Here is a 24,809-nt window from a genome sequence, read left to right as displayed (position 1 = left end):
TGATTTCAGATTTTTTTCCCTCTGTAATGATTGTAGATTACATGTGATTTTATATTTAATGACACCAATTTTGTTACAGGTTACTAAAAGATTACCCAGGATTTATTTTTACTGCTCGTTCAAGAGAGGAACTTCCTCCGAATTTTCCAAGTGATATTCCTGGGATCTGTTACTTTCTTGATGCCTATCTTCAAGGAACCACTTCAAAGCCTTGGTTTCAAAAGAGCAGTGGTGAAGATGGAAAAACAAATTTCTTGGGGACACCAAATGTAGATTAGATTGTGAATCCTTGCTTTTTTAAAAGGAAAAATAGATGAGTTAATATTTTGTGTTTTGTATAAACTGAAAATGAAAAAAACAAACATGACAGCACTTTAGCTTGGTAACACATTAAAGCCAGTATTAAAATGTTAAAAAGCACATCACATACTTTAAATTTTTATTTTTTTGTACAAACTATATTCACTGAACTACATATCAACCTCTGTTTGAAATGCTTTTTCAAAGCCACCATTCCCTATATCAGTTTACAAAAGTTGTACAACTTCCATTTAGGTTCTGAGTATTCAAACGATTGAACATACAGAGTGCCAAACATATAATACTTTAGATTTTAATGCAAGCTATAAGTTGCACTGTTCTTGGGTAAACAGCTGAGTTCTCAGAAGAAGAAATAGCCAACAAATGGCTTCTCTTTTCTATCAATGCACTACATTGACAAGCAAGTTTGAGAAGAGTTCCCATTTTCCCAGAAGTGCAGAGATTATGAAGAGTGAGCATGTCTTTTATATATCTCCAGCCTCCCTTGACTTCAGGGACAGCTTCCAGAGGAAGCTTTTAACATTTTAGCAAGAAGAATCAAGCAACTGCCACAAGAGCAACATAACATGTAGCTTGGCTCTTCGTGTAGAAGTGTTGTACATTCTGTCCTGTAAGTCAGCTGAATGTCAATTGCTACTTATGATTTTATAACAAAAAATTATTGCTGGCATGCCCTGTCTATTGAGAGTTTGGAAGATTGCCCATCAATAGCTACAGAGAGCTGGAGGAATTATCCATGCCATTTCTCCCTTAGCAGCTAAGAAGCAATGTTGCTGTATTTTGTGTTGCACTATTGAAACTGGGATGTGGAACAGGGAGCACCATGTGCCTACTTGAAATTATGTATTTGTATAGTTTAGAACCAATCTTGGCTGTCCTCAAATTCATTGAAGCAGGATGTGCTTCTCATAAGGCCCTAGTAAGCATCAGCTTTGAGTCAGCAGGTTTCCATCCATTCAGACATAGCTGTCTCCAACATAGGGAAAAGCTTTGCTTGGAACGTCAAAATATTTCCTAATTGTCCTCCCTTGGTACCCATTTTGAGGTGATGTCTACTATACTTCAACAGGCCAAAAGTGCTTGTAGGCTCTGTGGAAATTGGGACCACTGGTTTAGTGTCAGTTAACCGAGTTATGTCCAGGGATTTCTCCCCACTTGGTTCAAGTCAGGGAATAAAGTTAAAAGCTGTTGTCTTCCCCATCTTCTTAAGGTCACAAATGTTCCTTCATAGCTGCATAACTTCGTGCAATGATTCTTTCCCTTTCCTGTATGTTAAAAGAACTGTCTGCTAATTCCTTTGCATGCTCTGTTTTTCTCATTTTTCTGTGTGAAATGCAACTATGAAATGTGCTATTATGCTATGTAGCACATTGTAGTGGCACAAGTCCTATGTCAAGTCCAAACTGTCATATAGATTGTTCTACTCAGAGCAGGAAGGAGTAAGGTAACCTAAACATTCCTTTAAAAATGGGGATAAACTGTATCCCTGTGCTCTTGCATCATTTAGGCATAGTTCTCACCAGTATTACCCATTTCCTGGAAAAAAACATATTAATGAGATGTCAAGTAACTAAATATTTCACTTAGTATGACTGTCAGCTGTTTCCAATGCTAGTATGAAGAATATGGCACATTGCTTCCTGAACTTCCTTAATTGTGTATACATTAAATATTATATATAACTGTGTAATATATTGTATAACCAAATGTAATCCAACAACATTTTAATTCTTGAAATCATGAATTTTATTTCAACATAGGGCAGAAATCTCCCCTACAATGTATTATAGCAATAAATGTTTTATTTTTGGTTGCTATTTAATTTTAAGTGTTTAGGTTAAACAGTATAAAGTGTTTCACAGTATCAACTATTTCTAAGCATATTTCATAAAATTTGGTACAGAAGCATACAAGAAAATGAGGTTCAAATGAAATTATATATGGGTTTCAGATGTGCGAATGTGTTTTCATATATGACGTATTCAATAAAAGGAAATGTGCTAGAGTGATACATGGCATATTTTGAATAACAAATGTGAAGAGGTCTTGTCATAGTAAATAAAATAATATCAGCTTGGACAAGGTGATCTGATCCAACCTCTAACTTAATAAGACTTTGTTGACCCTATGAGAGGAGCTTGGGTATCGCTGTGGAGGCTTCAGTAGTTATAAGAAGAGTTTGGATTTTTACCCTGCTTTTCTGTCCTGTAAGGAGTCTCAAAGCAGCTTACAAACTCCTTCCCTTGGTCTTCCCACAACGGACACCTTGTGAGGTAGGTGGGGTTGAAAAAGTTCAGACAGAACTGTGACTAGCCCAAGGTCACCAGCAGACTTCATGTTTAGGGCCAGGGAATCAGACCTACTTCTCCAGATTAAGGTCCATTGTTGTTAACCACTACACCACATTGGCTCTCTTAACCACACTGATTAGACTGTGTTAAACCCAGGCATGCTGTGATCCTGTAAAAGCATTTGTTCATTAAGATCCAAATATTTAAATTATCCAATAAAATGAGCTGGATTCTGACATGTAAATGGACAGAGCTTGTAGAAGCAGATCCTGTTTTCCCTTTCTCATAGCAGCTCTTCTCCACTGTGGCCTCAAAATGATGCACTAGGACTTTTGAGACCCTTCGAAACAGAATTTACCACAGCATAGGGGGCTGCAGTGAAGAGGGGAAATTGGACAAAATCATTTCCCTTTGCTGTTTCAAAGTAGCTTGGCAAGCTGTGTTTCCCAACAAGAGATGGCAACCCTATCACACACCCAAGCTTTCTTCTGTTAATTGTAGTAAAGTTGATGACACTACAAAATCACCATTTCTTACCAAGTCAGTAATTGATATAAGAATCACTTTTTGGCTTCTGCCATCCAGTAGTATTATTACTTTCAAGATTTTAGTTATGTGTACCTGCATTAGGGATATATGATTGCTTGCAAGTATAGTGGGACATTCTCATACATCTTGAAGTATCACATGAATTGCCCCATCCAGTGTATTTGTAAATACCATTTTGTCATTAGACAAAGTTTGGCTTATTAGTAAGGTGGACTGTTCATACAGTTTTAGGGTTCTAGCTAAAATAACCCCCTTTTTATCTTCTGTAATTTTATTTATTGGGAATAAAACAGAACTTGTCCAGAGAGATCTACCTAGCAAGCTACGGTGGTATGGGTCCTGCATATTCATTCCACTAGCAGAGCTGTTTTCATCCAGCAATAGAAAGCTTCTCCTTATACAAGGCTTTTGCTAGTGAAATGGATTTTTGGGATCCAGCACCACAAATTCTTATGGAGGACTGCAAAATTCTATTTTCTATTTCTATTTATTTACATTCATTACCTCCTCTTTACCATTGACTTAGCGCATGTAATTGTTCAGTGACTGTCTACTGCTGTATGTCATCTGCTGCTTAGTTCATTTTCTGTGGTATAAAATAATACTTAAAATAATACTTAAAACATTAAAAGTTGTTAGTGACATTATTGTTAACAAGAATTATATATTTTTCTACTTTTCAGTTGCACTAGCTGAGTTTCTTTTGCATCATACTAGAGAAAAGTGTATAGTCTCTATAACTTTATGAGAACTTTGTAAGGGTACTGAAGCATGTGTTCACAGTCAAGCTGGATCCCCCACTGTATCCAAATGCAACAGTTTGAAGAGTATTTTCTCCTAAGTACGAAGGGTGGATCTGAATGTTAAATATGCAGTTGTGCTGGAACATGAGGTTAGACACCCAGTCGAAGAAATAATAAACTGTGCAGGAATCTGGAATAAAATAAACAGTCCTCTAAAGATATATGTCCCATGGGCTTCAGAGGACTTGGTGCAGATAGTACAGCAGCTTTTCTGCTTGTGCCAGGAAATGGAAACAAACTCCTTTTTCTAAACTCTTCATTTCAACAAACTTAAACTATGAATGTACATTATGGCACATGGCCATATGCACAATGGTATTTTTAAATGTGTAGGGATTAATGCATTTTGGTTAGGAATCTCCTAGCCCCATGGAATAAATTGGAGGACTTTTATCTTCTGCATTGAGAAGAGCAGAGAAATAGATCAGGGCTATGAAGTAGCTTTTATATCTAGAAGGAGATGTTTAGATTGGACAACATCTGTGTGTATTCCTTCTATGCATTTTAGCTTTTACAGGAGGAACCAGGGGGTTCCATCAGTGAGTACATGGATAAAAGTATTTTTGAGGCACAACAGTAGATCATTGACAACCTGCAGCAGCAATCTTGTTCACATCATTTATACTAAAAATAGAACAAATAAAGCTGCTGATTTGGTCTCCATTTTAGTGTCTTGCAGCATTTTACAAAGTTTCCAGCATCACCAATAAATGAATGATGGTGACTTTTCTCTGGCTTGTCTTATAATTGATTCACTTTTCCTAAGCTTTCATGTGGAATTTTCTGATGGCCTCAGAATTTGTGAAAGCTTCCATACACATTCAATGGTCCTCACTCCTCCTTGCTGATTCGCCCTTTGCCAGTATTTCTCCTGGCAAAAAGATGTGTGTGTGTTTGGGGATGAGAGTATGTTTGTTGTGAGGGATCGTGTGAAGGGTTTATCACTGTATCTAAAGCATATTTTGAAGTGAAGATGCTTGTGATATCTTCTAAACATGTTAACATTGCTGCCAGAAGCATGGGATCGATTTTCCAATTTTTGTTAACTCAGTGGATTGAGTTGGAAGTGGGGACTGAGTTTTCCAAACTCCTGAACACCAATTGATTCCTTTTTTAAATGGTGGAGTGTACTGGCGCTAATATGAATTATTATGAGCTGTCGAAACAAAGATATGAACTGTGAGATATTGATTCCACCCTGACCTGGACAGCCCAGGCTAGTGTGATCTCATTAGATCTTAGAACCTAAGCAGGGTCAACCCTTGCAAGTATTTGATTGGATACTTCCAAGGAATACCAGGATTGTGACCAGGAGGCAGGCAGTGGCAAACCACCTCCGATCATCTCTTGCCTTGAAAAACCTGTGACATTGCCATAACTGAGCTGTGACTTGACCGCACCTCTGTTTTGTCGAGGTGCTACTGGTGTGGGGAGGTCTGACCCTGTAAATGGGTTATCTCTTGTTCTTGATGGGGTTGCCCTCCTAGAGAAGGTTCATAGCTTGGGGGTGCTCCTGGACAAAGGCCTCCTAGTTGATAAACAGGTGGTAGAGGTGGCTAGGGATGCCTTTCACTAGGTTTGGGTGGTAAACAAGCTGCCACTCATCTTGAGCAGGAAGGATCTTGCCACTGTGGTGCATGTCCTCAAAACATGCAGATTAGAATATTACAATGCACTTTATGTGAGGCAGCCATGTCCAGTGGCTAGTTTGTACAGATTGTACCAGCATGTTGAATAGAGTGGGTCATAGGGGCCACATCGCTTCAGTTTTGCTCCATCTGCATTGGCTTACAATTTTCTTCTGGGCTCAATTCAAGGTGCTTGTAGTGACGTTCAAGTCTTATGTGGCTTGGGACCAACATACCTTAAGGACCACCTTCTCACATATGAACTTACCTATTCACTCCAGTCATCTTTGGGGGCCCTGCTTTGGTTGCCCTCACATCTGAAACTAGATGGGCGATGATCAAAGAGAGGACTTTTTCAGTTGTGGCACCCAAACTTTGGAATTCCTTCCTCACAGAGATTAATTTGTGTCCCTTTATCAGCGTTTTCTACCAGCAGATGAAGACAGTTTTGTTTTGTTTGGCATACCTTTTCCAGTAACACTTATTGGTCGCCTCCCCATTTTTGGTTATGTACATTTATGTGTTCTATTGCATTATTTTATAATGTTAAATGTTGTTTTCAATTGTTCAAAATGTTTTCATATTCAAAATCTTGGGGGCCCTGATTAAACAGAAAGGCAACATAAATGTTTTATATAAAATAAATATTGCATATGAAGTAGCAGATAAGGTAGATACAGACTCCATCACTGCTTTTTCTTTATCAGCCAGGCAAAGAAGGAATGAAAGCAATAAAAGCTTGAATTTGATAATATTTATTTATTTATTTATGATAGATGTATAAATTTATGTATGCCACTCAGCTACACTGTTCAAACAAGATACAATTAAACAGTATAGGAATACATAAATACCATTGCTGGATTTAGATGAAGAGAAGCCCTGGGCATAGCCTATTCCACTTGTGAGGCCCCTCCCAATCCCCCACCCTCACGACTAGAGGAAGATGGAAGAGCGTTTGAAACAAGATTGAGTAAAGCTGAGGATAATGACAGGTGTTTAAAATTCCACAATTCATAATCAATACAGAAATCAATGCTAGGGTTGAGTTATCACCTCAATACAGTATTATTCTGAAATGGAATACAAGGAAAATTACTGAAGGGTTGTTTAGAGACTACAATGCATAATGACTGCATGTGTACTAAAGGATCATGACAGTATCAAAAATATTATACACCTTGGCCAGAGGCCCCTAGAGTTTGAGGCCCTAGGCTTCAGCCTGCCAAGCCTTGAGGTAAATCCAGCACTGATCAATACTCAGTAAATTCAGTTTGTAACCACAGTATAAATTAAGATATAACTACATTATATGAACGGCAGGGTTTTAAAAATAAGCCAATACCCAAACAATGACATAAAACTTAGTAAAAACTGTTTTCATAGAGAATTTTCCATAATGTCACAGTATGGGTATCACTATAGAGATCCCTAACCATTCTAACAGTAGACCTAATTTTTCACCTTAACAAAATCTTCTCACCCTAATGCTCTAACTCTTTGGACAAGCCCTGTAACTCTATGAGCAAACCCAGAGGCAGTAGGCCCCCTCCAAGAGGGCTTTCCAGCGTTGCAGGGAGCAGGGAAAAACCCCGAAACCCTCCTCCCCCCACACAGTCAAAAAAACCCATAAGCATACAGGATATATTCCACCAAAAAGGTGGCATAAGTCCACCAAAAAGGTGGCATAAGTCTCATTAGCAGGTGGGAGCCAACTGATGTTAGCTCCACCCCCAGTAACACCCCAGCCTACTGTTCCCCACCCCCATGGTGGCATCCGCTAGCCCAAACATTCAGGTGAGGCTATAGGACAGGAGGTTGCCAGTGCATTTACCCCCTATGCCAGTGCAAGTGCCACAGCCAGCGTGGTGTAGTGGTTAAGAGCAAGTGGATTCTAATCTGGAGAACTGGGTTTGATTCCTCATTCTTCCACCTGAGTGGCAGAGTCTTCTCTGGTGAATCAGATGTGTTTCTGCACTCCTTCATTCCTGCTGGGTGACCTTGGGCTAATCACAGTTCTTCGGAACGCTCTCAGCCCCACCTACCTCACAAGGTGTCTGTTGTTGGGAGAGGAAGGGAAAGGAGCTTGTAAGCCACCTTGAGTCTCCTTACAGGAGAGAAAGGTGGGGTATAAATTCAAACTCCTCCTCCTCCTCCTTCTGTGCTAGTTCAAGGCCACCCCACTCTTTGAAGCCCTTTTGCCCTCCCCCTTTGGATGGGACAGTTAGAAATCTAACTTTACCATATAATCTCAATTCTTGATTCTTTAATGCTAGCCCTATCCCTTTAATTCAATCTTATTTCCACATATTGTCATGGTTTTTAATGCCTGGTGTTTTTAAGAGGTAATTTTTTAAAATACTGATGTTTTCTGAAAAGAAATAGTTAAAAGATAGAAAATGGCAAGATATTTCCTTTAAGTCCCCATGAAACTTACCCACAGTAGTGTCTTGGTGTCTTTGATAAGGAGAATGTTCCTTCACTATAAACCCTTGATGCAGGAGAAAGGGGAGGGGAGAGGGTAGGCTGCAAAAGCTTTATATAAGAATTTAATAAGTTCCAGAATTCAATGAAGCTCCTATACAGAAAGATAGATGGAAAGGAAGGAAAGGAGGAAGCCTGGCTGCCCTTCTCTTTCACACACAGAAGCACATGCACAACCATCCCCCTCTTATGTACTGAACTTATGAATAGTAAGCAGGCAGTGTACAGAGGGAAGCTTTCCCAACAATCTCAAGATGCAAGGGGGGGTTGAGACAACATCTGCTTTGGGGTAGGAAACATCCCCAAATTTTCAATTTTTCCACTGGAAAAAAATCTCTTTTTTCCAGTAGATCTTCACATTTTAGTAGCTTAAAAGCAGTTGTGAAGTCTGGTGGCACTAAAAAAATGGATGTCTATGATGTAAAAGCATTTAGCAAATTTAACACTGTGATTCTAAACAGTTATCCCCTTCTAAACCCATTGAAGTCAATGTGCTTAGTGTTACTGGAGCTACAGTGCAGTCTTTACCACAATTTCCCGGGATTAAACCCCATTGAGCAGACCAGTAGGATACTGAGGGAACCTGTTCGGTAAGATTTAGATTCCTAGATGTGTGGCTTCTTCAGTTTTGCACATTCAAGCTGGTATGAAACAGCTTGCCACATCAGACTGGCTTGCTGCATTACAGTTTACACAGCTCTTACACTTTTTTCATCCCCCCCCCCCTCTTGCTTTGGGCATGTTTCAATCCCTTTGAAAGTCCAGTTTCTGGTTTCTAAAATGGTGCCAGTTTCTGGTTTCTAAAATAACAGGATTAGGGGTTTTCCTCTCTAGCTTGTCAAAGTTACGCTTTGATAGAGCCTCTACTCTGATTTTAAAACACCTGAAACTATTGGACTGGTGTCATTTTATATCAGATTCCAAGTGAATTTGTTCTCCATTGGATTTTACTCCTTCAAGACCATCTGTTGGTAACATGGTAATAATTTATCTATATTATTTCACTGGTCTGTTTCAATGCATTACCTATAACTGATCTTTTTGGAAGGTTTTCTAACAAACCACAGTCAAAGGATTTGCTCCTGTGATCTTGAAATGTCTGAAATCCTGTCACATTTTTTCCTCTCATGCAAACTGTTTGGCAATTTAAGTGCTTCTCTGATAACCTCCCTTATTCCATTTTTTTCTGGCCATTATTATTATCACTTAATCTGTGTGGAAATTAATGCCACATCTCTCTGGCAGCTGCCAAATGCACCTTCTCTGCATTAAAAAATTGAGCTTCTACCATTAACTTTGTGCCTAGTTATATATACTGTGAGTCTGTGGCTTTTCAACCTGCAATTTTAATTTGCTACCATAAAATGTAGATTTAATATTTTCTCAAAGTAACATTTTTCTCTCTATTTTAATTATTATTATATTATTTTATCAAAAAGCCTGTTTGCTATATAGATATCTGTGAATAAATGAATGAAAAAAATGTAGACAAGAAATGACTTGTTTCATACTGTGCTGTTAACATGTCAGAGAAAATAATTCTAGTAATAGGACATGAATATGTGGCAAAAATCTTTTGTAAGTGTGGCATCTCTGGACAGAAAAGTTTCTGTCCAGTAAAGTACTAGATTAGCAACATATTCTTGAAAAAGGGTACAAACATTTTGTCATCTGCTCTGGGTGACTGGTTCCTGATACAATTACCTTGGGGTGCTATTCTGTATAATTCCGTAAGCTTTGCATTTTCTGTTGGCTTCTATAGAACATCTATTTTTGAAACACATATTATCGAAGGCTCTTTGAAACATGCTTAAATGTGCTATAGTCATTAGATCCTATACAAGTTATGAGTCACAATCTACTATCCAAATGGGTGCATTTGGCACTTCCTGTAGGAAGGACACTTACAACGCTCTTTCAAATCAGCTGATAGTAGCAGCTTTAGGGCTAGACCATATGTGATACACAAAACCTAACTGGATGTTACAAACTGCATGGATTTGCCACAGCTGGTGGCGACTTATGAGTAACAGCACAGCAGGGCCAGGTTGTATTGGGGCTACTGTGTGTGAGAAGGATGTACCACTACTTTCCTCCTTGTTCTCCTTTCAGTGACTGAATCACTCTGGAGACCATGGGAGGAACAATATTTGGTACATGGAGAACCAGTATGGATACAGATGCATGCACATGCTGGCTGCCCAAACTAAATGATTCCCTCCCATGGCACCTGGGACATTTTAGCCACTGAAAATTGCTCAGAAGGGAAAGTAGGAATTCTTTCTTCTTCCATACTCTGCTCCTGAGCTGAACTGGACCCTGTTGAATGTTTCCTTATAAATTGCAACCAAGAATGAGCAGCTTACAGTACAGCTGCAAGTTCCCATGGCAAACCTGTGCATTTTGTAACAGCTAGTTAGGCTCTCAGGTTCTACAGTTCAAACTCCAAAAATGTGATTTGGTCCTGTAAGGAGTAAAGTGCTGCAGAGTATCTGATTCAAGTCTGCAAAACTGTTGATATGGTAATTCTTTCTCTCTTCCACAGTTTCCCTAATAAGAAAAAAAACAATCTTGCCATTCCACCACATATGACCTTTGAAAAAGCATATATATGCCAGCAACAAATGATCTCTTGGAGTTGAAGAGTGTCTGATAAACTGGCTTCTAGGGCTTCAAGCAGCCCATGAGGGCATTTTATGATCATATATAAAGACCTCTGGTTACTTTTTTTCCAGTGCTTTCTTTGATTCTTCTCATTCTTTTTTGGCTTTCTGGTTCAGTTGCATACTGACCTTTCACATAGCCTGTTCCAGTTGCACTGCCAACTGTTCACTGTTCATTTGCAGCCACAGACCTCTAGCACTTGCAAACATCCTTAAAACCTGAGCTTTGTTTGAATCCATGGTTTTAACATCTGCATGTTCTCTGTACAGAAGTTTCATTGGAATGAATTCATCTTCCATCCGGTACACATCACAAAGTCGAGATGTCCGTGTCAGATGATAAATAGACTTGGCAATCGTGTTTTCTCATGAATTTCAGCAGAAATCCTTTTTGACTTCGAATCTGATATGCTGAATACCCTACAGACATTATGGACTGGTTCCAAAGTTGCTATTCTTCCAGCATAACAGCAGTGATGCTGCCGAAACACCATTTCCACTGGCAAGGGGCAATAATTTCTGCCAATTTCCTTTAGTTAGGGCTATCACATTGTTCTCCCCAATAGAGACTCAAAGTGGCTTGGGCTTCTCTTGTTGTTTTTGTACCCTCACAACAACCATGTGAGGTTGGTTATGCAGAGAGGGTGTGATTGGCATACCAGCAAAAAACGGTGTTTGGGGCAAGTATAAAAATGGTGTCTCCACAAATTTGTGCCCTCCCAATTGCCCCTCCAGGGAGGGGCAGAAGGAAATGGACAAGCAGTACACAGTGCAATCCTAAATAGATGTACACCCTTTTAAACCCATTCTCTTCAGTGGACCTAGAAAGTGGTGTTTCTGTGGAAGATGGCAGTGATAGTGAAGCAGGGCAGAGAAGCATTCAGTGACCTTGGCTCACCCCGTGAGGATAACAAAAAAAGAGGAGCCTTTCCCAATTGCTGCAGGAAAACAAAAAACGCTCCCAATTCTTCCTTTAGAATCTGGGAGACTGTGGGGAAGAGCATATTCCCCTGGTGTTTCCCAGGCCAGGCTTGCACAGGTGAATCTCCACATTCACCAGAGGACAGGTAAGCAACTGTCAAAGCAGCACCTTGCCCCCCACCCCCCGGCTGCTGCCATCGCTTCTTCTCCTTCCTCCCGGTCAGGTCAGCGCATCAGCAGCGGCCCCTCCGCGCCTCGTCCCGACCCTCCTCCCTTCCAGTCCCAATCGATGCGCTCTCACCCCCGCCAGGCAGCATCCCAGGGCCTGCGAATCCCCTCCTCTGCCTCTGATTGGAGGCCGCCCCTCGGCGGCTTTTCGGATTGGCCGCGCGCCGGTGACACTCGGAGGGGACCGCGGGGGTGGCCGGCGCGAGATTCTGCCTCCGCCGCTCGCCCTCCTGCAGCCTCCGCTCGGAGCTGTTGCTGCTGCTGCTGGCACCGCCGCCGCCACCAACCTGGTCCTCCTTGCACGGGCAGGGCGGGAGCAGCGGGCGAGATGGTGAGTGCCACGCCGGAGAGGGCCCTGCTGGGCGCCTGGCCGGGGGAAGGTTGACTGGCGGGTGGGGAGAAAATGCCCAAAGGAAGGATGCGCCATGGCAGTCTGCAGGGGGGCGGGGGGGGGAAAGGTTGGAGGGAGGCAGCGGGACGAGGGCGGGCTAAGTTGCAAAGGGCACACGGCACTGGGGAGGCGGATGGAGGGGTCCGGGCCGGGCCAAAGCACTCTCACCCGGCCTCGCTGCTTTCCACCCAGGGACACTTAGAGCGCGCCCTCCTGCCCCTTAGGACGGCACTAGCCACCTGCAGCAGGTGACTCGGCGGGCACAGCTGGTGCCCACCCGCGCCCTTCCCATTCCCAGGCCCCTTCTGGCCTTTCAGCTCTTCCACCTACCAGCCCCTCTTTTTCTCTCGGCAGTACGGCTTCGTCAATCACGCCCTGGAGCTGCTGGTGATCCGCAATTACGGCCCCGAAGTGTGGGAGGACATCAAGTAAGTACCCGCCGCCCCGTTCCCGCCCGCCCGGAGCTTTCGCCCGTTCGTCCGACTCCTTCCGCCGGGGGCGGGGAGGCGAGTCTATCTCGGGCCGTCTATGCGTAGCCGGCCGCGGTTCTCACGCCCCGGAGGGCGCCAGACCTCTTCAGCGTCCTGCCCCCACTTTGCCTGGCCAAGTGGGGCGGCCGCGCATTCCCCGCTCGTGGGAAGAGAGGAAGCCAGGCGGCTCCGTCCTCTGCTTGGGGGGTGCGGCTGGTGGGAAACCAGAAGATGATCCCGGGGGAGGAGACCTAAGTCAAGGCTTCACAGAGCTGCTTCCTGGATGGAGAGCAGGCGGTTGATCCTCCACCCTGGGCCAGATGCCCTGGGAGGCCTCTACTCCCCTGTGCAGTCACATGTGACACAGAGCATGACTTGGAGCTTCTCCAGCACTTTCTGCAGGGCATTGGGGAATCATTTTTGTAGGTTGGAAAGTCAAGCCAGTCGACTTTAATCATGTCCAGCAGGAGTTTCGGGATGGTTTCAAGGCTACCCGAATTTTATTCCCGCTCAAGTTTTCCTGTTCCAGAGGCCACTTCTTCAGGTGCAGTTGGTCTTTAAGGTGTTACAGGTTTACTGTTGCAGCTTTAATAGGGTGACGGTGTGATGCTAAACTAACACTTTTTTAAACCAGTGGATTTAGAATGGTGTAACTGTGGGTTGCATTGTGACCCAGCTCCCCTTTGGAGTGCTCATCAATCTAAATTCTTCCTTCTAACAAAACAGAGGCAGAAATGTCATGAAAGCGGTGTTGCAAAGCACAATACGAGATAAGTATTCTAATCCACATTGTATCATCTCCATAAGATGACAGCCCTGTACCATGTGCTAATTAATCGTCAGGTATGATTAAGAACACTTCCTAGCTATTCTGCTTAGAACCCAAACCACAGATTACAGTTCCAGCAGCACCCATATGTACACATGAAGACTATGGGGGAAATAATCCTGCAAATGTGACCAGCTAAACGAAAGAGGCAATTAGGTAATTTTATTTGTTCATTGATATCCAGTTTTCTTCCACAGTGGAATCCAAAGTAGCTTACAACTTTCTTCCCTTTACCTTTGCTGAGTGCAAAACTGGGGTGGTATCTTGTCCAGATGGATACATACTAGAAATAAGAGCATTTTTGTATATGTTATTTATACAAATGGCTGTGCCTTCTGAAATGGAATGAAGATTCCTGTAAATTATACATTACTTTATGGACAGCCAAGGTGACATGGGTGTCACTGTCCACTCAGCAACCTAGTGAACCTTTTGGATTCAGATTTAATTCTGACTTGTTCCATGAAGCCTCATTCGTATCTTTATACCATGTATACAATGTCATCATATGTATAAGTCCTCCTACTTGCTTTTTCTATCCTGTGTTATGCTAGTTTATAATTTCTGTGTTACCATGCTTCCATGTTAAATGTATTACGTAATGTAATGTTAAAATCAGTGATATCATGTTTGCCCTATAAATCTCTTTCATCTCTCACACGTATAAACGTGCACAGTGTCCCAATTCTCATTTTTATCGCCTCTCACCATCACTTTGCTCAATGAATCGCATGCTTCCAAATTAGCTGACAAAAGACTTGTCGAAGCAGCGGCTTACACGAGAGTAGGACACCTTGAGGGGTGCAAGGCAAACAAGAACTGCAGGACACACAGTCACCGTTCAGATCTGTTTATTTGCTAACCACCACCAAAGTGCTCCGCCAGACACAGCTGTTTCCAAGCTCCTTCCACTGAGTGGACTGTGTCTACTAATATACAAACCAGGTGCCAATCCGATGCCCATGCCATATCAGTCTTTGCACACGTTACTTGGTTATGCACACTGCACTGATTTACACACGGCACTAGTAGGAGGGAGTGTCCAACTGTCAAATAGATCATGTCCCATCTAAGCACATGTTCCAACACCCCTTCCATGATCGGTTTGACAGACATTACATATTTACACTTTATACATTGGATACAGACAGTACATTCAGTTGCTCACATAAAAGTACATACTTTTCTTTAGCAGTAGGCTTGGTTAAGGCGTCAGCTACATTTGACTTTGAATCCACATACTGCAGCTTAATGAACCCACATTGTACAAGTTCTCGTATCACCTGTTCATATTTCACGCCTGTACTTGGTTCTAGCCTTTAGATTCTCTGTCTCTGCTAGATGAATGGCTGTCTCTGTGAATCCTCTAACACGGGATTGGCTGTTGCACTGTTTCTAACTCTGACAACAATGCTTTAACCAGATCAGTTCGATTTGCATGTTTCAGAGATGGTACATGAAACTCAGCCTCAGCAGTTGAGAGACTAACTGAGGTCTGTCTGTGGACTGCCAGGATACTGGTACATTGGCATAAAGATCACTACAAACCCTGTGCATGACTTTTGGTTCTCACCGTCAGCAAAGAGCTTATCTGTTGTTGCACAAAGCACGTTACTCTGTTTCTCTGCTTTGACCAGTAATCCAAGTTCAGCAGTGCCATTCAGATATCGTATCACACGGGTCAGACCTATCCAGTCATGCTGCGTTGGCTTAGCATCAAAATGGCGTAACCTCATATCATATTTGCTCGCTAGGGCAAGGACAGACCGTAAAGACTCTGGTCTGGCTGTGGGAGAATACCCTTTCTCCTCCTCCGGTTTTTCCTGCGCAAAGCCCCGAGCAACAATTCTTGCCTTATAAATCAGCCTATTATCGGGCAACAGTTTTCTCTTAAATACCCACTTAGGAACTGATTACTTTCTTGCTCGGGGTGCAGTTACCTTACAAACACATTTTGTTTAACAAGGTTGTACTATGTGTTCGCCTCCATAGCTTCCTCCCACTTCTCTCTTTCTTCAGTGGGAAGAGATAAAAATCTCTGCATGGGGAGAGGACGGTTCAAAAACAGAAGTCTGACAATACACATAAACATTCTGACTGTGACCGAACCGGTCAGGTGGTACACCCTTGTTTATCCTTTTTTGGATGTGCGGGGATAGTTCGGGTTCCACCTCCTCCCTTCTGACTCTTCACTAGAGGAGACAGTTTGCATTTATTTCTCGGACGTTTCAATATTCATTCTCTCGAGCGCTGACTTGAACAGCAGCTAGCAGCAAAGCTCTGCTGTCCATTAACTGTTTCAGGCTCAGTAAATGGAAGTAACACTCTGTGTTTGGAGATGGATTTTTCTCCCAGTTCGTGACATGCTTTACAAAGTTAGCACTTCCGCGGAGATAACAACACGCCCAAAACGGTGAGAGAAATCCAAACTCCTTTAGGTCAGTGGTTCAAAGCCAACAAAGGTCAGAGTTTGCCATTTGGGGGTCACCTGTCTTTCTCTGCTGTGGCACCCAACACATGAGCCTTACTGCCAAATATCATGTTTGACAAGTCAGGATTTTTTCCCATACAGCAGGAAAAACGGGTTTGTTTCACTCACAGAAGACCACATTCTGTTCAGCACATATGTGGCTGTATTTATTGCTTCTGCCCAGAAGTATTCTGGCAAATCAGCATCTAACAGCATGCTTTCTTTTCATATTTTTAAGGCACGGCTATTTTCTTTCCTCGATACGCCGCTTCTCATGAGCCCGATAAGGATTCAAGTTTTCGCGGTGTTGGATTCCCCTTCTTTCCAGCCAAGACTGTAATTGATTACCTGTCCATTCTCTGTCCGCCTCTGCAACGCGCGATCACCTTATGATCTTAGCTCCTTCTCTATCATTTCCACCCAGTTCTTGAACTTTGAAATGCCTCAGCCTTCGACTTTAGGAAAAGGAGTACGTGTACCTACTAAAATCGCTTCACACAGAACCATTAGGTACTTCGCTTTTCCCTGACTGAGTTGGAACGGTCCTGCAAGATCCATATGGACCAGTTGGAGTGGACGGACAGACTCTCTGGTGCTTCTGGCAGTTGAAGGATACGCCTTCACTTCTCGTCTCTGCCACACACAGAGCACTCCAAAGCTTTTGCAGGGTTTTACCTTCAGACCGCTGCGCCTTTACTTGTGTTGGCTTAGGTGCTCTGAAGTTCATGTGTGTCCAAACACACGTATGGTATAATGAAATGAATTATCACTGTGTTCTAAATAATACAGTTTCATTTAACAATTTTCTCAAGGCGCACACAACATCATTTTAGATATGGTGGCATGTTTGATTAGCAAAAGTAACAACATACCCATCTGTCGCCATTTTAGCTGCGGCAAACAGTAATCAAGTAAACAGGGCGCATAGAGGACGTTTTAATGTGTCCATGCAAAGCAGGCACGTAAGCTGTCTTTTGCTTCTCCACAGAGGCTGGAGTCCTCGCTTTGCCAAACACTAATGTTTGATGTCTGGGGTATCGCTTGATCCTCTGTAAGCAAATGCTCACGGTTCACTTATGTGCATAGAACAGGCAGAGTCAATGAGCCAAGTTCCAGACTTCTGTCCTTGTCAGAGCGTAACCAAAAGCAGACGAAGAAGAGGCAGAGTCCCTCTCCCAGGACCCTTCTTCTGTCTCTGTTTGGGCTTCGACCGATCCACAGCACTTTCACGCATGCTCTTTGCTAAGTGGCCAGAGCTCCACACCGTAGCAACGCCTCGGTCGCTGGCAAACAGCAGGCACGCCTTGCGGACGAATCCTTCAGGAGTTGATTCCTGGAGGCTCGGCAACGCTTCTTTCTGGAATTCTCTGTCGCTGCAGTCCAGCAACTTCGGTGATCGTGAGTCCAGAGTTAAGGCGGCATCCGGCAACTGTCTGGAGGCTGCTGACCAACGACTCTTACCTAATGTCGTCTAACGCAGAGCAGGTAGGCTTTTATGTGAGTCCTCATAAAGCAGACCACGACAGCCAGCTCAGAAAATAACGCGTTAGCATTTCTGTAGGTGCTCAGAGACGGAGTCACCCTTCCGTAGAAAGCCTGAGGTGATGCAACTGTCTTGTTAGTAAGACTTTCACTCCAACAGACTCACGCTGGTAGACGCTTCTGAGTAAGTTCCAGCATTCCGAGGCAGACGCCGCGCTCTTTAATATAGACAGGTTGGGAGACTTTCCACTGCCAAGATGATGGATGCTCTCGCCTCGCTCCTCAGCTCTTATCTGCAACAGCGGAGGGCTGCGCAAGCGGGTAAAGGAGCTGACACCAAAAGTCCACAAATCCTCACGCAGAAGACCGACTTTCATCTTCAAACACCAGGTCACATAGTTGTGCTCTGTCAGTCCGCTTCAAAAGGCAAACCGCAAAGAAGCAGCCATGGTGCAGCCGGGAACTGCTTCGCACACAGCAACAAAACAGGTTACATTTCGAAAGTAAGGGCAGAATCTGGGCCCATAACCTGGTCGAAGCAGCTGAAGCTTACACGAGGCAGGACACCTTGAGGGGTGCAAGGCAAACAAGAACTGCAGGACACACAGTCACCGTTCAGATCTGTTTATTTGCTAACCACCACCAAAGTGCTCCGCCAGACACAGCTGTTTCCAAGCTCCTTCCACTGAGTGGACTGTGTCTACTAATATACAAACCAGGTGCCAATCCGATGCCCATGCCATATCAGTCTTTGCACACGTTACTTGGTTATGCACACTGCACTGATTTACACACGGCACTAGTAGGAGGGAGTGTCCAACTGTCAAATAGATCATGTCCCATCTAAGCACATGTTCCAACAAGACTCCCAGTGTTCCTGCATAGCAAAGACACAGTAATTTTATGGCAGACTAGGAGAGGTTGAGAAGATCCTTCTGGGTCCTAGCATCGCACTGTCAAGAGGAACATCTGGTTTTTAATTATACCAAAACAAAAATGATGTGTTTTAACAGCAGAGTTCCTTGACACATTGATGGATGTCATATTGAGCAGTTGAAATGCTTCAAATATCTTGGTGTTGTCCTTAATAGAAGACGCACAACTCATATCAAAAGAGTTGCTGATTCTGTGCAAAAGAGTACAGCAACGACACAAAAATTTTATCACACTGAGGGTGGTGGATTTATTTCTGCTGCTATCAAATTGTATCTGACTAAATCACTATTGCAACTCATATATAGTGCCCCTACACTAATTTTACTCCCTTAGAGAGAGTTTAGTCAGCATTCCTCAGGGCTCCAAATTGCATCCCTATCATGGTACTTCAGCAGGAGGCTGCATTACAAAGAGTAGAAGCTAGGACCTGGTTGGTAATCATCAGTTATTGGTTGAAACTCCACTTTCAACCTGCAGGCCTTATCCCTTTTATTCCTGTTATTCAATCCACAATCTTCTTGGAGTCAGAGAGTGATTAATAAATTTCTCCCTATCAGCTTAGCCCTTGATTATTTGCTGGAAATAGGACTTGGGAAAGCAAAAAATCGGGCTCATTAATGACTCATAGATTCTAAGTTATAGAATGAAATAGAACCATCTCCCAAGTACATATAGGTCATTAAAGACCTGGGTGGGATTTTCCATTGCTCCAAATCTAATGCATGTTATTTTCTTTGAATTTCATTGGGCTTTTTCAAGAATCTGATTTAATGCTTTCCCTTGCAATTCTAGTGCAACTGAGACAATTGCTCATATTTTACTTAATGTGAATTCTATCGGGATGCTAGGAGTTGCTTAATTTTGCCTCTGCTGTCTAAACTTTCTAGATTTGATGATGTGTTAGTAAAATGCTTGCTTGCAGATAAAGATACAATAATATATTATGGTGAAGTTTTGTGATATTGCTAGCAGAGTGTCACAATAGCTGATATTCAAGATGATAGGTGATATTCAAATACTCTGTATTATTTGCATCCTTGTTGGCTTTGTTTCTTTGTATTACTGGTCAATGAATAAATAAAATAACACATTGTCTGTGCTACAACTCATACCTTCTGTAAGCCAAACTATATGGCTGACACAGGTCCAGCCTATGGCTGTCAGTGGCATTGGAGAGAAAGATTTAGCCATTTAAAATTGCCACCACTGATCTGGCCCACAGGGCAGCAACAACAAACGACATTGTTTTCCCCTTCTGGACCTTTTAAAGTGCTAAAATATAACCCCCATTGCTGTTTCAGCACTTCAAAAGTCATGAATAGGGGACAAGATCACCTGGTACTGCAGCAGCAGGGGCCTCACGACCATATTTAATTGGCTGGATTTTCTCTAAAATGCCATCAGTGGCCACGAGTTGGATCCATAGTCGCCCAAGCATGTAGCTTGGCAATATGATTCGCTTTAGTTCTTGTAATATCCCAATCAGTGAATTAGCTGATAATGGCTGAAGGTATTTTACTTTAACAGACAACACGGGGGGTGGGGGGCGGCTTGCCAAAGAGTGCTTTTTTCACATACCCTAGAGAAGTAAATTCATTGCAATTCAAACATAACGTCATGACAAACATAGCTCAAATTTGGTTAAGGAAATCAACATATAGTCCAGCTATATTCATCCCTGGGAGAGATTAAAGCTAGTCATGCTACTTCATCACCATTACAATTCCCATTCCAGTTCTCCCATGGCAAATTACTCTCACTGGTCAAAAACTTTTTTTTTAATGTCAAGTCATATCTGACTTACGGCAACCCTGTAGGGTTTTCAAAGCAAGACAGTTCAAAGGTGGCTTGCCATCGCTTGCCTCTGTGTCATGATGCCGGTATTCCTTGGAGATCTCCCATCCAAATACTAGGCAGGGTCAGGGCTGAGAGTGTGTGACTGGCCCAAGGTTACTTAGCAAGCTCCCATGGCAGAGTGGGGATTTGGGCCTGCATATCCCAAGTCCTAGTCTCACACTATAGCCATACAAATGGATTTTTTTTAGTGTACACATGAAATAGTGTAGTAAACAGTATAGTATCGGGGAATATAATTTATAACGTAGAATTAAAATTTATACAAAACAAAGCTACTTAGCATGACTGGCCACTTCTTAAGCTGATCAATATTTTTTGTAGCAAAATTCTGTATACTTAGTCCAACCTGACCTGTTACTTTAGTGTTCAAGTAGGATTTAAGTAGTCCCAGAGATATCTTTCTTTAAAATTATCATAAGGCCAGAAATGTAGTATTTCTTTCTTCCTGCCAGATTAGGTTTGATACTACTGCTGTGTTTTGTAACATAAATAATTTCAACATAATTTTAAAATGTCATAATTTGAAAGAATGTTAATAAATGAGGTGATACACATGTACTTTATATATAGCACATTATTGATTTATGGCCCTTTGTATAATGGGTTCCAATATTAAATTAAATCAGCCATGAAAGCTCAAAATCTAAAAACAGTTAAAATTCATGTTATTGAGAAAAGCACTAGAGAGTGTATTCCTACCCTTTTATATAATACTCATTTCTCTATTCTAATGTATGATGTAAAACTAGATAATGTTCTCACCCACTATTGTTTGTTGCCCAGGGGTGTTAAATCCAATGTCTTTCATCCTAATATGTTAAAGAAATACGATCAAGTCTCAAAAACTGTTTCAGGATCTAGAAATGGCAGCTCCATTTTTGGCACACCTTACCACTCTTTTCCTTGGTGGGGATCCAGAACAAGTTACAAACACAGTGTAAGAAAATAAACAGGAAAAAACCCTGAAATGTGATAAACTACAGTAAAAAGTACAACAAGGAGAACAAAAACCACAGTAATGTACACTGTGGAACCACATGGTTGAGTCATTCAGGGTCACTGGGTGCAAGCCCTGCTATCTTGGTCCTCAGCGATTTACTGAAGGCCCCAGGTCAGGCCCAGGGTTTAATACCTGCAAACTGGAGTGGAAGCAAAGCTAAGCCTGGATGTTACATAACTGGCCAACATGTTCTCAAGAATTCTCCTTACTTTGCTTCCTGGGATTTCAAGGGCCACTGTCACAGAGTCCTTAAGTCTTGAAAGCATTGGTTTGTTGTATGTCTAAAAATCTAGAAATCTGAAATTCTTTGCTGCTGCTGAATAATCAAGAAGATAGCTGTCCTTATTTGAAGATAGCTGTCCTTATTTATTGTTCATTGTTCTGCGCACAAACACATTTCCTAAAAACAGGTTAAAATCTGTAATGCATGAATTTAGATTAGATATTATTGAAAATAGATTTTGATGTTATTTGTAACTCACTTGTCCAAGCATACAAAACATAACAGTAAAAAAATACAAATTTAAAAACAGTGTAGGATCAGTCCAAAAAATATGATCATTGCAGGAGGTATGACTGAAGCATTGTTCTATTTTTATTCAGTTACAAGTATGCATTTTCTTCTAATAATTTAGGTTTTATCAAGATTGGATTTTAAAATTAGAATATGCCTTTCTGCTATTTTTAATGATTTAAATAACAGGACTTGCAATTTGGCTGACGACTAGGGTGTAGAATGTTGGTTTCCATAAATGGTGAAATTTCTAAAGGTGATTGATGGTACTTTGGCATATTTTCCTGAAATCTTTTAAGGACATGGCTGTATAATATCTTCCTTGTTGCTTACCAACAAGTCATCAGTTCAAAGTCATGGTTGCCATTTTATCCTAACCAAGTAATTATTTCTTCTGGAACAACTGACTACATGTGTGGGACAAATGACTCACTGTGAGGAGATTCATTTACCCCTGAAAACTTTTTCCATAACAGATAGAAATGATTTGTTGTGAAGGGAAATCAGCATATCTTAAATCTGTTTTCATACATGGAAATTCATTTCACTTTGAAACCACTCCATTTAGCTGAAGATGTATGTGTCACAATTAGTAGGGTAAAATTTATGCTGTTTGTCTCTATGAAATGTATTGGCCATGCCCCAAAAGTGTCAAGGCAAGGCCAAAGCCTAGGCTAGCAGAGGTCCAAAGAACGGTTAGTGTTCAGATGCTCTAGAAATGACAGAATAACCTACGTCCCAACAAATTAGCCAAAAAGAAAGTGAGAAGCAGCATGCTATCTGACAGGGGATGAAATATCTATGGTTAGGAGCATCCAGAACCTTTACAGGTCCATTTGTTTCCATATTTTTCTTCAATGATGCAGTACCGCAGTAGTAAAAATTTCACCCTCCAAGAACTAGGAGCAAGTTTTAGACACACGCTGTCTCCCTCAAGGATATCTGCTGCTTTAGTGAATGAGATGAATGAAAAAGGATTGAATAAAAACAGGGCAGCACTTGAACCCTAACTTAGTATTTAAATTAACAGCAGTGGAACAGAACTGGATTTAATGCATTTATTGAATGCATTTATGCATTCTGCCCTTATATAAAGCCGTGGTTCGACTGCACTTGGAGTACTGTGTTCAGTTCTGGTCGCCGCATCTCAAAAAGGATATCAAAGAGATAGAAAAAGTGCAGTGAAGGGCAACGAGGATGATTGAAGGATTGGAGCACCTTCCTTATGAGGAAAGGCTGCAGCGTTTGGGACTCTTTAGTTTGGAGAGGAGATGTCTGTGGGGGGATATGATTGAAGTCTATAAAATTATGCATGGGGTAGAAAATGTTGACAGAGAGAATTTTTTCTCTCTTTCTCACAATACTGGAACCAGGGGGCATTCATTGAAAATGCTGGAGGGAAGAATTAGGACTAATAAAAGGAAACACTTCTTCACACAACATGTGATTGGTGTTTGGAATATGCTACCATAGGAGGTGGTGATGGCCACTAACCTGGATAGCTTTAAAAAGGGCTTGGACAGAGGAGAAGTCGATCTCTGGCTACCAATCTTGATCCTCTTTGATCTCAGATTGCAAATGCCTTAGCCGACCAGGTGCTCAGGAGCAGCAGCAGCAGCAGGCCATTTCTTTCACATCCTGCATGTGAGCTCCCAAAGGCACCTGATGGGCCACTGTGAGTAGCAGAGTGCTGGACTAGATGGACTCTGGTCTGATCCAGCAGGCTAGTTCTTATGTTCTTATGTGAGAACTATATGGTAAACTTATTGTTGTCACAGGATGGATCTCCGGTCTCTGCTGGAAGAAGAGGAAGAATTTGGATTTGTATTGGCCCTTTCTCTCCTGCAGGATATTGGGCATTTCTGCACAGACCATTTAAAATGTTTGGGAAACATTTTGAAAAGAGCCATTTAGGATTTTTTTTCTCCTGTACAGCGTTTCAGATGAAAATGGTTTTTTTTAGGTTTGTTGATAGATCCTGGAGGTGGGGGGGTGGGGCTAAGCAAATATCCAAGATCTATGTTCCTGTTGTTCTCTTTTAGCCCTGCAGGGCTGGAACAGCATGGGAGGAGGGGGGGGGGGGGGCAGAGCAATCTGGTATGTGAGGCTGAGTTAGGTCAGCCTGCACACAAGATCTATCCCTCTCCTGTGCTCTTCCAACCCTGCGGGGCTAAAAAAGCAATGGGTGAGGGATATCAGAGTGATCTTGCATATGAGGCTGAGCTATGTCATCTCCACTCACAAGATCTATCCCCCTGCAAGTCATACTCTTCAGTGTTGGTTACTGCAGTAAAAGTATCAAAGGTTAAATGAAGTTGTTATAGAATCAAAAGGGCAGAATTGCTCTTTCTGAGCATTAGGCAAAGCTTATGGCTGTGACTTTACATGACAATTTCTTTGCCTTACCCAGACTGGAAATGGCTCATTGTGCCTGAAGTTACAGGGCATCCACTTAATGCTTTAAGCAGCTGTCCCTGTCACTATCATGTCACCACTGTGGTACTGCCTTGATCAGAAATTGTTCTGCTTTCTGATGAGAAATAAAGTGCAAAACACAACCAGTTAATCTGATTTCAATGAAAGGATTATAGAAATTGATACTGAATAGGAATATCTTGCTGTCTCCCTTGAACAAAGGAGCAATTAGTAGGAGTATTTGTCTAATGGTAACATGTCTTTTTGCATCTTTTTCACGTAGCAATCTTTATTTTTATTTAAAATATTTATATTTCTGCATTTCTCTTTTATTCTAGGAAACCAGAAGAATATTTAAAAAAAATTATTATGTGACCAGGAGTCTTGTAAACTTGAGCTGATTTTTAGGCAGTAAAACCTTATATGATGAAATGTTGTTGGTCTTTAAGGTGCTGAAAGACTCCTATTTATTTTTGCTGTAGCAGACCAACATCAGTAGCATACCTGGGAGAAACAGACGGGGCTGATGCCCCAGGTACCACTTGCGAGTGTCACGT

At 42.0% G+C, this 24,809-nt stretch overlaps 2 protein-coding genes across 2 annotated transcripts in view; both read left to right on the top strand.

The window, feature by feature from the left end:
* Positions 1-3,815, top strand: part of GUCY1A1 (guanylate cyclase 1 soluble subunit alpha 1) — a 39,385-nt gene extending 35,570 nt beyond the window's left edge. Inside the window, exon 8 of the mRNA XM_048508736.1 lies at positions 80-3,815. Within this exon, the coding sequence (XP_048364693.1) occupies positions 80-278 (199 nt within the window). The 3' untranslated portion in view covers positions 279-3,815. The remainder of the gene's footprint in view (positions 1-79) is intronic.
* Positions 3,816-12,075: 8,260 nt separating this feature from the next.
* The window catches only part of GUCY1B1 (guanylate cyclase 1 soluble subunit beta 1), a 52,833-nt gene continuing 40,099 nt past the window's right edge, over positions 12,076-24,809 (top strand). The window contains exons 1-2 of the mRNA XM_048509277.1: positions 12,076-12,219; positions 12,634-12,707. Of these exons, the coding sequence (XP_048365234.1) occupies positions 12,217-12,219; positions 12,634-12,707 (77 nt within the window). The 5' untranslated portion in view covers positions 12,076-12,216. The remainder of the gene's footprint in view (positions 12,220-12,633; positions 12,708-24,809) is intronic.

This window comes from Sphaerodactylus townsendi, linkage group LG10, assembly GCF_021028975.2.
Source record: "Sphaerodactylus townsendi isolate TG3544 linkage group LG10, MPM_Stown_v2.3, whole genome shotgun sequence".
In the NCBI taxonomy this organism is placed as follows: domain Eukaryota; kingdom Metazoa; phylum Chordata; class Lepidosauria; order Squamata; family Sphaerodactylidae; genus Sphaerodactylus; species Sphaerodactylus townsendi.
This window is presented reverse-complemented; position numbering and strand designations above follow the sequence as displayed.